A 12,630-nucleotide genomic window follows, 5' to 3' on the forward strand; every position below is an offset into this window, starting at 1 on the left:
CTACTACTTTAAAAATAAATCACAGGGCGGTGGTGGTGCACGCCTTTAATCTCAGCACTTGGGAGGCAGAGCCAGGCGGATCTCTGTGAGTTCGAGGCCAGCCTGGGCTACCAAGTGAGTTCCAGGACAGGCTCCAAAGCTACAGAGAGAAACCCTGTCTCGAAAAACCAAAAAAAAAAAAAAAAAAGAATTTTGGGTTGGGGATTTAGCTCAGTGGTGGAGCGCTTGCCTAGCCCTGGGTTTGAACCTCAGCTCAAAAGAAAAAAAAATCACAGTTAATCTAATTTGTTTGTATGTTGTCATTGTTTGAGGTAGGGTTTCATTTAGCCCAGACTGGCCTTGAACTCCTGAGTCTCCTACCTCAGCCTCTGAAGTGCTGGGATTACAGGCATGTGCCATAATTACACATTAAAAATAAAAGTAAAGATGCATTATTATATGACTAAAAAATAAAAATAACTTTACTGAAAGGATGATAATTTCTCGTTACTGTTACTGTTTTGACCAAAGGTCTCATGTGTCCCAGGCTGGCCTTGAACTCACATCAGTGAGAATGATGTTGAGCTCCTGATCCTCCTGCCCCCACCTCCCAAGTGTTGAGATTACAGGCATGCCCTGCCACACCCTGGCTACTGGCAATTATTTGTAAGGAGAATAAAAGTAACCTATGACTAACCACCACAGAACGTGTGGCAGTTCCACACACAGCAGGGAGTTTCTCTCCCTGGAAAAGGGAGTGAATGACCACGGGCCTCCCACATGGCCCAGCTGTCCTGTCCCTGGGTGAGCTGGTCTAGATGGCATGCTGTTCTGTTCAGTGAGTGAACAGTGGAACCCCAGGCTTTACTACATCACGCCTCGCCTTTTATAGCACAGGACGGGAGGTTGTTGTGAGGGAAGCACCTGTCCGCCAGGGCTTAGGCGGTAGAAGGTGCACAGGGAGAAGATACGGAGCAGCTTAGTGTGTGGGCTGAGGCGGGAGCTGAGGAGCAGACTGCTCACTTAGCGTGTGCAGGCCCTGGGTTCAGTCCCTAGCACTGTGGGGAGCGGCAACCAAAATTTCAGCAACTACCATCCCATCATGTTATTTGTAGCTCCAACAAGGAAATGGTGATAGCAGCCAATCACAGAGTAAACATTTGTAGGAGGCCAGACCCTTGGCCTTTGCCAGTCACCTCACCTCACTTTCTTAAGCCGGAAGCAGCTGTCCCCCAGGGTTCAGGTCAGCAAACTGGAGGAACTCCGCAGGCATGTGGGAAAGCCCAACTTGGCAGCTTTGTCATCCAAAAATTCAAGTCTTTAGGTAGCACATGGTCTTAATCTCAGTTGGACAAAATCCCAGCAAAACTTCTTCGTGTCTAGCTTGATGTAACTACTTTGCCCGATCTACACAGCAAAGCAGACTCTGTGACTGTGTGCCTCAGCAGACTCTCTGTGATGGTGTGCCTCAGCAGACTCTCTGTGATGGTGTGCCTCAGCAGACTCTCTGTGATGGTGTGCCTCAGCAGACTCTCTCTGTGACTGTGTGCCTCAGCAGACTGTCTGTGAAGGTGTGCCTCAGCAGACTCTCTGTGATGGTGTGCCTCAGCAGACTCTCTCTGTGTGATGGTGTGCCTCAGCAGACTCTCTCTGTGATGGTGTGCCTCAGCAGACTCTCTATGATGGTATGCCTCAGCAGACTCTCTCTGTGATGGTGTGCCTCAGCAGACTCTCTCTGTGGTGGTGTGCCTCAGCAGACTCTCTCTGTGAAGGTGTGCCTCAGCAGACTCTCTCTGTGTGACGGTGTGCCTCAGCAGACTCTCTCTGTGATGGTGTGCCTCAGCAGACTCTCTCTGTGATGGTGTGCCTCAGCAGACTCTCTCTGTGATGGTGTGCCTCAGCAGACTCTCTGTGGTGGTGTGCCTCAGCCGACTCTCTGTGGTGGTGTGCCTCAGCCGACTCTCTGTGATGGTGTGCCTCAGCAGACTTTCTCTGTGAAGGTGTGCCTCAGCAGACTCTCTCTGTGACTGTGTGCCTCAGCAGAATCTCTGTGAATGTGTGCCTCAGCAGACTCTCTGTGATGGTGTGCCTCAGCAGACTCTCTCTGTGATGGTGTGCCTCAGCAGACTCTCTCTCTGTGACGGTGTGCCTCAGCAGACTCTCTCTGTGGTGGTGTGCCTCAGCCTCAGTAACTTGGCTGGGGTTCTGGTTAGTCTCAGAACCACTCCTTTGCCAAAGGTAGAATTCTCCTGTGCAATCTGCCTATTTCAGTAGGGCTTAGCTTATTGTAGAAGCACTTTTTTTGTAATTAAAGTGTGTGTGTGTGTGTGTGTGTGTGTGTGTGTGTGTAAGAGAGAGAGAGAGTTTTGCTTGCCTGTAGGTAAATGTGCCACGTATGTCCTTGATACCACAGAGGCCAGAAAGAAGAGGGCATCAGATCTTCTCCTGGAGCTGGAATTACAGATGGATGTAAGCTGCCGGGTGTGTGCTGGCAACCAAACCAGGTCCTCTGCAAGTTCTCTTAGAGACTGAGCCTGTTCAGTTGGGGAGGGCGTATCCCACTGTAGACCAATAGCCAGAAAGCCTCTGCCCTGGAGCCAGGTCCTGAGAACCTGGGCAGAGGAGTCAGGGAGCCCACAGACAGGTCCAGGCTGTGAGACTTCCCAGGCCTGTGCCATGGCACTTGATTCAGAAAGCCCACAGTTCACCAGGCAGTGATGGCACACGCCTTTAATCCCAGCACTCGGGAGGCAGAAGCAGGCCGATCTCTGTGAGTTCGAGGCCAACCTGGGCTACAGAGTGAGTTCCAGGAAAGGTGCAAAGCTACACAGAGAAACCCTGTCTGGAAAAAAACAAAAAAAGAAAGAAAGAAAGCCCACAGTTCATAAAAAAGAGGATTTCTTTTTTATTTTTATTTATTTATGTATTTTTCTATTTTCAGCTTGATACAGTATAAATTCTTATCCTAATAGTGAAATGTTTCACTGATGCTTGCCCAGTGATTGAGTAAAGCCAAAACTTATTATAAGCCACAGTCATCCTAGGGTCCCCCCTGCTATGTAGCCTTCCTGGTTCTGTGGGTTGCAGTCTGATTGTCCTTTGCTCTATATCTATTATCCACTTATGAGTGAGTACATACCATGTTTGTCCTTCTGAGTCTGGGTTACCTCACTCAGGATGATATTAAACAGGGTTTGTCTGTGTAGCCCTAGCTGTCCTGAACTTATTCTGTAGGCCAGGCTGGCCTCAAACTCCCAAGTGCTGGGATTAAAGATATGTGCCGGGCCGGGCGGTGGTGGCACACGCCTGTAATCCCAGCACTCGAGAGGCAGAGGCAGGTGGAGCTCTGTGAATTCGAGGCCAGCTGGTCCCAGCACTCGAGAGGCAGAGGCAGGTGGAGCTCTGTGAATTCGAGGCCAGCCTGGTCTACAGAGCTAGTCCAGGATAGGCTCCAAAGCTACAGAGAAACCCTGTCTCGAAAAACCAAAAAAAAAAAAAAAAAAAAAAAAAAGATATGTACCACCACCGACCAGCTGGTTTTGTTTTTTTAAAGATTTATTTATTTATTATGTACACAGTGTTCTGCCTACATGTGTGCCTGCACTCCAGAAGAGGGTGCCAGATCTCATTCCAGATGGTTGTGAGCCACCATGTGGTTGCTAGGAATTGAACTCAGGACCTCTGGAAGAGCAGTCAGTGCTCTTAACCTCCAAGCCATTTCTCCAGCCACCAAAAAGAGGATTTCAACCTAACTCCAGCTGAAAGAGAAATTGGGGAAGAGGAAGCAGGGCAAAGTTGCTGAAGTTGGAGGGACCGGGTTTTGGGGGGGGGCGGTAAATGATGTAACAGAGGCTTTCAGGAACAAGGCAACAATCTGGTTTCTCTAGCCATCCTCAGGACCCCCCCTTCCTCAGCAGCAGCTTGGAAAACTGCAGGGCATTGATAACTGATCAAAGGATGGAACATGAATGTCTCTTTGGTTCTGGGTGGTAACACAACATTCTGAACCGTCCAAAAGGTCATTAGATGCCTTTCTAGTCAGGGCTTTCCAGTAAGTAACAAAGGTGTATGTAGTGGGTAGCTGCTCTGGCTTTGACCTTGAAGCACTGCCTGCTGTGGGATGGTCTGTATGTCAAATGTGTTGCTGATTGGTCAATAAATAAATCACTGATTGGCCAGTGGCCAGGCAGGAAGTGTAGGCGGGACTAACAGAGAGGAGAATTGAGAGAACAGGAAGCTGGGTGAGGGAGACACTGCCAGCCGCCACCATGACAAGCCGCATGTGAAGATCCCGGTAAGCCACAAGCCATGTGGCAAGGTATAGATTTATGGAAATGGATTAATTTAAGATATAAGAACAGTTAGCAAGAAGCCTGCCACAGCCATACAGTTTGTAACCAATATAAGTCTCTGTGCTTACTTGGTTGGGTCTGAGCAGCTGTGGGACTGGCGGGTGACAAAGATTTGTCCTGACTGTGGGCAAGGCAGGAAAACTCTAGCTACAACTGCCCCTAGAGAAGGAGCAAGTAACTGCTCTACCTGCTTATGACCTTGAAGTACATCCCTCTAGGGCATGGCCTCTTAGGACCCTGAAGAACTGAGATACACTTATGTGGTGTTCTCTCCCTTGTGGTTTTTGGATGCTGAGATGGACCAGGCAGAAAAACAGTGTGGACCATGGCTTGGCTTTCCAGGATCCTATGATAAATCTCCTGTGCTGTAGAGAGTTTTTAATCCCCTAATAAATTCCTTGCCATTTAAAAAAAAAAAAAGACTGAGCCTGAGGTGGGGCATGCCTTTAACCCCAGCACTCAGGAGACAGAGCCAGGCAGATCTCTGTGAATTCAAGGACAGCCTGGTCTACAGAGTGAGATCCAGGACAGGCACCAAAACTATAAAGAGAAACCCTGTCTCGAGATAAATAAATAAATAAATAAATAAATAAATAAATAAATAAATAATAAAACTGAGCCTGAGACAGTTGTTGCAAAGAGTCAGAAAGATCATAAGGCTTAAATTCCCCTGTCACAGGACTCCCGATAAACAAAAGTTCCAAATATAAGGTTTTCTTTTAAGCTTTTAACTTTTGTCCTTAGTCTACATTTGTCTCAGCAGATTTAACAGACACCATCCAGGGAGCACCTATGGACTGCAAACTGCTGAGCTCTGGACTTGCTGAAAGCTGATGTGAATCAGTCCAGCTGATGTGATTGCTCCCTGTTCCTTTACCAGGAATAGCTAATCAGATGCTCCTGATAAATGCCGCATTGCCCAGCCTTTGACTAGCCTTTCAACCTTTCTGGGCCCTGACTACCGACACCCCAATTTTAGCTGGAAGCAGCTACAGAAGAGAATACATCATCCCTGTCCCCTTAATAGGCTGAAAGTGCTAAGTCAAAGGCAAATTCCCTTTGGGGGAAACCTGCTGCGTACATGTCAATCATTCTGAGATAGTCCAGCAAAAGTAAAACCTTGACCATGCAGAATGAAATTCATTACAGTGCCCCATCTGGATGATGGGCCCACAACATTGGGTTGACCCCATGCATTCATAATATGATCCTAAATCAGGAAAGGGGTACTATATGATGGTCTAGCTCTCCCCTCAACATAAAATAGATATTAAACACAAAATACAGGGGATCCAGGAACAGTCTAGATGATACGAGGGTCTTTTTAATTGGTCTCCTTAGCTAACCACCCTACTCTCAGCACTAGCCAGACCACTTCTAATCCTTATCCTCTTACTGACCTTAAGACCCTGCTTGATTAACAGTCTGATGGCCTTTGTTCAGGAGAGAGTCAACATAGTCCAACTCATGGTCCTCCGGTCTCAATATCATCCCCTAGAACTCCCAGATCCACAGAACCCATGATTGTGTCCTCTCTACTTACTTGTAGAGGGGGTAATGAAAAGGCCTAACTTAACATTAGTGCAGCCATGAGAGGCTGCAGACTAACAACACTGGGACTAGGCATCACCAGTACAATAACCAGGAAAAGCCACAAACCCTGCAGGGGACCAATCAGAATTGAGACAAGTGCTAAATACTCTAAGACTTAAAGGACAGCTTACATCACTTGTGTATAGGTGGCCAATTTTCTTGCAGCAATGCCAGTACCAATCCCTCTTTGGAAAGATTTTTGTTAACTCACCCCTGCCTAATCAAGAGTTCAACTTCCATCTGAACTGGAATTCCCTCACCCTTCATCCTTTACTCCTTAAAAACCCTGCCATAACTGAACTCAACACTCTCCCTGATCCAATTGCCGTGTCATAATGGACGGGAAGGCCAAGCTCGAGCTTTCAACAAATGTTCTTTACTTTTGCATAGGAACTGGGACTCCTGGTGGTCTCTGGGGGACTCATGATACAATCATAACAAGCCACCTCTCCAGCCTCTGTTGTAGAATCTTAATTCCACTCTTTAAAAAAAATGTATTGCATTATTTAGTTAGGTGTGCATGTGAGCACACAATCATGGCACAGTGTACATGTGGAAGTCAAGAACAGCGTGCAAGAGATCATTCTCTTTCCAGCCTGTTGGTCCCAGGGATCTAACTAGGTCATCTTTAGCCACCTTTACATGCTGAGTCATCTTACAGGCACTTAATTCTACTCTCGAACAGACATGGATGCCTCACAAGATACCTTTTACACTCAGAGCCAAATTCAGTTGTTTGTCCTCCTCCCTGTGGAATCTTCTATAAATCTTTTATGACCCTTACCAAACATCTTCTATTGTAGCTAGTTCTATGTCAGCTTGACATGAGGTAGAGTCTTTGTTTGTTTGTTTGTTTGTTTGTTTGAGACTGGGAATCTCTACCTAGTCCCGCCTTTCTTGGAACTCACTGTGTAGATCAGGCTGGTCTTGAACTCACAGAGATCCACCTGCCTCTATCTCCCAAGTTCTGGAATTAAAGGCGTGTGCCACCATGCTCAGCCCAAGCTAGAGGATGCCCATGGGGGAGCATGCCCATTAGCAACACTCCTCCGTCGTCTCTGCTTCAGTTCCTGCCCTCCATCTCCCAGTGATGGAGTGTGACCTGGAAGTTGTAAGTTTTCTCCTCCGGTTGCTTTAGTCGTGGTGTTTGGGCAAACAGCTGTCGCTAAGGTAGTGCTCAGGGACCACAGGGTGATGCTCCTGCCTGCTTTGTCCTTCCTTGTCAGTCTCTTTGGCAGTAGAGTGAGAAACAGAGCTTTGTAATTACAGCTGCTACAGTGACGGCTGATATTTGTCTGCAAATGGTAGGTATATATCAAAATTGATTTTTACAAGTAAGTGAGATTAACCTATATGCCATGTTTGTTTTATACCATTTCTTTTTGTTTGTTTGGTTCTTATTTTGTTTTGTTTTCCAAGACAGAGTTTCTCTGTGTAGCTCTGGCTGTCCTGGAACTCACTTTGTAGACCAGGCTGGCCTCAAACTCAAGAGATCCTCCTGCCTCCACCTCCCGAGTGCTGGGATTAAAGGCGTTCACCACCACCCAACATTGTATACCATTTCATTCATTTATTGTAGATACAAATAGAATGGATTTTCTTGGTTTTGTTTTTGTGTTTTACATAGAGTTTCACTATGTAGCCAGGCTGGCCTCAGCTCACCATCCTCCTGCCTCAGCTATACATCTGGCTATAATATAGTGTGATGTACCAAGTAGTAATAAAGTGACTGGGAAGATAAACATCCTTAAGAACAGATCATATGGTACACACCTGCAATCCCAGCACTCAGCACTGAGGCAGAAGGATGTCAATTCAAAGCTAGCCTGAGCCACGTGGTGAGACCTCGTTCCAGGGAAAAATATCTTGGAAATCTGTTTGTTTGTCGACAGGGCTGTGCTCTGCTCTGTGGTGCAAGCTGTCTTTGAACTCTTCTTGTCTTGTCCCTCATCCTTTCATACACAGGGACACATGACTACATCACCATTCCTGACTCGTTTGGTTTTTTGCTTCCTCCCCCCCAGGGTGGGGTTGAAATAGGGTTTCATAGCCGCCCCCCAGGCTGGCCTCCAATTCAGTCTGCCCAGCCTCCCAAATGCTAAGAGGACAGGCATGAGCTAGTTTTGTTTTGTTTTGTTTTGTTTTGTTTGTTTGTTTTCTTTTCGAGGCAGGGTGCTCAGAGTTGTTTGTGGTAACTGATGGAAGTTGTGTATGGTTCATTTGTTTGTTTGTTTGTTTGTTTTATTTTGTTTTTAGAGACAGGGTTTCTCTGTGTAGCTTTTTGGTTCCTGTCCTGGATCTCAATCAGGCGGGCCTCGAACTCACAGTGATACACCTGGCTCTGCCTCCCGAGTGCTGGAATTAAAGGCAGGCGCCACCACCGTCCAGCTAAGTTGATTTATTTTTAAGAGATCTTACAAATGGCCTTGTCCTACTCAGGGTTCTCAGCCTGGACCACTGGGTAGGTATCCGGGAAGTCTTAGGCTGCGCTGAAGCTGTATAACATTAATATATGTACCTCTTTGGATTTTTTTGTTTTTTAAGATTTATTTATTTATTATGTATACAGTGTTCTGCCTGCATGTTTGCCTACAGGCGAGAAGAGGGCACCAGATCTCCTCATTACAGATGGTTGTGAGCCACCATGTGGTTGCTGGGAATTGAACTCAGGACCTATGGAAGAACAGCCAGTGCTCTTAACCTCTGAGCCATCTCTCCAGCCCATATGTACCTCTTTGTACATTTTTGGAAACAGTTTATTAACTGTCTTTGTACTCTTAGAGAGATCTATAGTCTAGCTACAGCCATTTTTTAAGATTTATTTATTTTATGTGTATTAATGCTCTATCGACTTCATGCCAGAAGAGGGTATCGGATCCCATTATAGATGGTTGTGAGCCACCATGTGGTTGCTGGGAATTGAACTCAGGACCTCTGGAAGAGCAACCAGTGCTCTTAACCACTGAGCCAGCTCTCCAGCCCCTAGTCATTCTTTCTTTCTTTTTTTAAATTATTTTATTATTTTTAGTTATGTGTATGTATGTATCTGCTTGCAGGTATGTGTACATGAGTATAGATACCTGTAGAGGCCACAAGAGGGTGTCAGATCCCCTGGAGCTGGAGTTACAGATGGCTGTGAGCTGTCTAATGTGGGGGTGGAGGACTGACCTCTGACCTCTGAAGAGCAGCCAGTGCTCCCACCTGCTGAGCCACCTCCCCAGTCCCTCCAGCCACTCTTGTGCCCCACCCTGCAACCAGAGCCTTTACCACTTGATTTCCCTGCCACAGAGTTCCTTCTAGGTCATCCTCTCTGGGATGTCCTTCCTGATTCTCTGTGATGGACCCTCTGGATCCTTGGAAGTGCCCCCGTCTCAGTTACAATCTGTCCCTTTGCTTCTCAGTCTAGCACCTTTGTTTGCTGACAGAAAAACCAGAAAATCAAAAATGATCACATCTTCATTCCTTATGATCCTGGCACTTGGCACCTACTTGGTCCCCGTCAAATTTGATGAACAAATTGACTGAGTATGAGTGGAAGGACTGTGTGTGCTCAGAGTTGTTTGTGGTAACCGATGGAAGTTGTGTATGGTTCTTTTGTTTGTTTGTTTTGTTTTGTTTTTAGAGACAGGGTTTCTCTGTGTAGCTTTTTGGTGCCTGTCCTGGATCTCGATCTGTAGCCCAGGCTGGCCTCGAACTCACCGAGATCCGCTTGACTCTGCCTCCCAAGTGCTGGGATTAAAGGCCACCACGCCCAGCTACTGTGTATGGTTCTTATATTTTTAAACCTCATTGAGTTCTTAGGAGTGAATACTGCTTGTGTCAAATATTTCTTTACTCTGGCTCTTCTGTGGAACAAACTTAAGGTGAGACTTTGAGAAACATAATCTTGCCTTCTGTTGTTCCTTTATCCTCCAGGCTGTAGCTGCAGACAGCGCTTGCCGTAACTTTTAATTATCTTTGGAAAGAAACTGGCCAGCGGGGGAAAATGATCAAGTTTTTCCTTATGGTGAACAAACAAGGCCAGACCCGGCTGTCTAAGTACTATGAGCACGTGGAGATCAATAAACGGACTCTTCTGGAAACGGAGGTCATCAAGAGCTGTCTGTCTCGATCCAGCGAACAGGCAAGTGTCTGCCACTTTTTGTCCTCCCTGTAGGCAACTCTCAAGGGCCATGATCTTCTCTGCGCTGTATCCCTTCAAAGGCTATCAGGGAAAACGGGACCAAAGAGAAAGGTAGATGAAAGAGGAAGCGTGACTCGTGCCATCCCTGTGAGACAATAGCAAAGGCAAGCCAGGAAAGTCCTGGGTTTTCATTTAGGATGGTGGCTTAGTCTATCATAGAAGTGGCTGCTAAATTTACTCCTGCTTGTAGACATAATCTTCTTTTTTTGTTCTCATGAATTCAGCCCTTGGACCTCTTGGCAGTGTCTGAGACTGGCTGGTGGCTTTCTGTAAGCCACACCAGGAAGGTCAGATGACTGGCATGGCAGCGAAGACTCAGGACTCATATGGTGCCAGAGGATAATAATAATACGATTTCCGTGTGGATAATCATTCTTTTCTGCTGACCGTCTTTTGTAAATATACAACCGACGTAATACCAGAACCAGCGATTTAGAAACAAACTTGGTTTTAACTCCCGTTTTTTAATTATGTAGATAAGGAAAATGGAAGTTAACAGTTCATACAAAATAACAAATCTATTCCTCCTGCCAGAACCTGGAGGCTAAATACATTCATTTGCATAATAAGGGATGGTTTTGTGGTGTGGTTTCAACTCTTTCAACCCGGGGCCTCAAGTGCTGGGTAGGCACCCGGTGGCTCTCCCCGCTCTCCCAGCCTGCTGCGCTGCAGCCCTTTCAAAGAACTGAGTGCAGAGAGCTAATTCTAGGACAGCCAAGGCGACACAAAGAAAAACAAAACCAAACAAACAACCAAACAAACAAACAAAAAAAAAAAAAACTGAGTCCATTTTTGCAAAGAACTTAGAGAATTTATTTAATACAAGTCCTAATTGTCAACTCCATTAGAAAGCATTGGACAACGGTTCCAAAGTCAGAATCACCCACTACTTCTCAGTTCTCCATCTTACCCTTTGAGAGGCTGCCAGTGGGGAGCATCAGCTGTCATAAAATACTAAGTTGCATCAACACTCACAAGTTGCATGTTACAAGTGTGTTTCCCTTGGCTTCAAAATCAGTTTTCCGGTTGCAATCTCTCCTAGTTTCTCTTTGAGTTACTCCTTTGGCCTGCTGTGGGCACACGCTGCCCGATGGCGTCAGATGGAAATAGGAACTAGGAACTGTGTTTCTCATCACATGTGGGAAATACATGAGAGACACACGCCTGTTGGAGTCTCCCCACAGTCCACAAGCCTGCCGTAATTTAAACAGCATTTCTACAGAAATTCACCCTTTGGAATAAAGATACTGGTGGATTTTGGGGGTACTCTAAAATTATTTTTATTTTAAAAAGAAACCGCTGAAGCCAGGCAATGATGGCACACACCTTTAATCCCAGCACTTAGGAGGCAGAGGCAGGTTAATCTCTGTGAGTTCGAGACCAGCCTGGTCTGCAGAGTGAGTTCCAGGACAGCCAGAGTGGTTATATAGAGAAACTCTGTCTCAAAACAACCAAAAAAAAAAAAAAAAAAGGAAAGAAAGAAAAGAAAACACTGGACTTCTGGACTTTTGGCATCAGATACCAGAGTATCATAATATCAGCTTAGTTTAATTCTGTCCAAAGGGTTGGGGATTTAGCTCAGTGGTAGAGTCCTTGCGTAGCAAGTGCAAGGCCCTGGGTTCGGTCCTCAGTTCCGGGGTAGGGAGGGTGGGGAGTAACAATTCTGTCCAAAGATGTGCTTGGTTTTTGTTTTGTTACATCAGAAATGCTTGAGAGACTGAAAACTGTTCCTCAGCTATTCATGGTGGCCTATGCCTGTAACCCCAGCACTCGAGAGGATTGTGAGATAAAAGCCAGGTTGAGCTACAGAACAAGCACAAGGCTAGCATAGGCTATAGCATGTGCCAAAACAAAACCAAGTAACTACAGTCTGGAGAGATGGCTCATGGCTAAGAGCAACTGCTGCTCATGCATAAGACCAGGGTTCGAGTCCCAGCACCCATATGGTTGCTCCTAACTATCCATAGCTCCAGTCCCAGGGATCCAATGCTGTCTTCTGGTTTCTTAGGACTCTTGCACACATGTGATGCACATACATACATACATTCAGGAATACACATAGTAGAAGCCAATAACTATTTTAAAAAACACAGAAGATCTTCAGTTCTTTCAGATAGGTGTGCTTCCTTGAAAGGTCCAACTGACAAACGTCTCCCTGGCCCTCCAGTGAGCTGGAAGCCACAGCATGGCCCTTACTGCCTCTCTCTGTCCTAGTTACTAGTTAGTTTATTGTTTTTGGGACAAGGTCTTGCTTTATACCCCCAGCTAACTGAACTTAACATGTGCCTGCCTCCACCTCCCCACTGCTGGCTCACTGGCCACCTGACTTGGCTGTCTATTTTATTTTGTATTATTTATTTTTATTTGCTTTTTTCAGTTAAGGCAGGTCCACATTCTGGAGCCTGGGCTGTCCATGAATTTGAGATACCCTTGTTTCAACCTTGGATTAAAACATGATCCACCATGCTTGGCTCTATCCTAATTTTATATTAAACCCTGAAATTCCTCCTTGTTATATAGACT

At 46.0% G+C, this 12,630-nt stretch overlaps 1 protein-coding gene across 1 annotated transcript in view; it reads left to right on the forward strand.

The window, feature by feature from the left end:
* The window catches only part of Ap4s1 (adaptor related protein complex 4 subunit sigma 1), a 48,624-nt gene that overhangs the window by 17,738 nt on the left and 18,256 nt on the right, over positions 1–12,630 (forward strand). Inside the window, exon 2 of the mRNA XM_059279441.1 lies at positions 9,840–10,047. Within this exon, the coding sequence (XP_059135424.1) occupies positions 9,910–10,047 (138 nt within the window). The 5' untranslated portion in view covers positions 9,840–9,909. The remainder of the gene's footprint in view (positions 1–9,839; positions 10,048–12,630) is intronic.

This window comes from Peromyscus eremicus, chromosome 14 (genome assembly GCF_949786415.1).
Source record: "Peromyscus eremicus chromosome 14, PerEre_H2_v1, whole genome shotgun sequence".
NCBI classification, from domain to species: Eukaryota; Metazoa; Chordata; class Mammalia; order Rodentia; family Cricetidae; genus Peromyscus; species Peromyscus eremicus.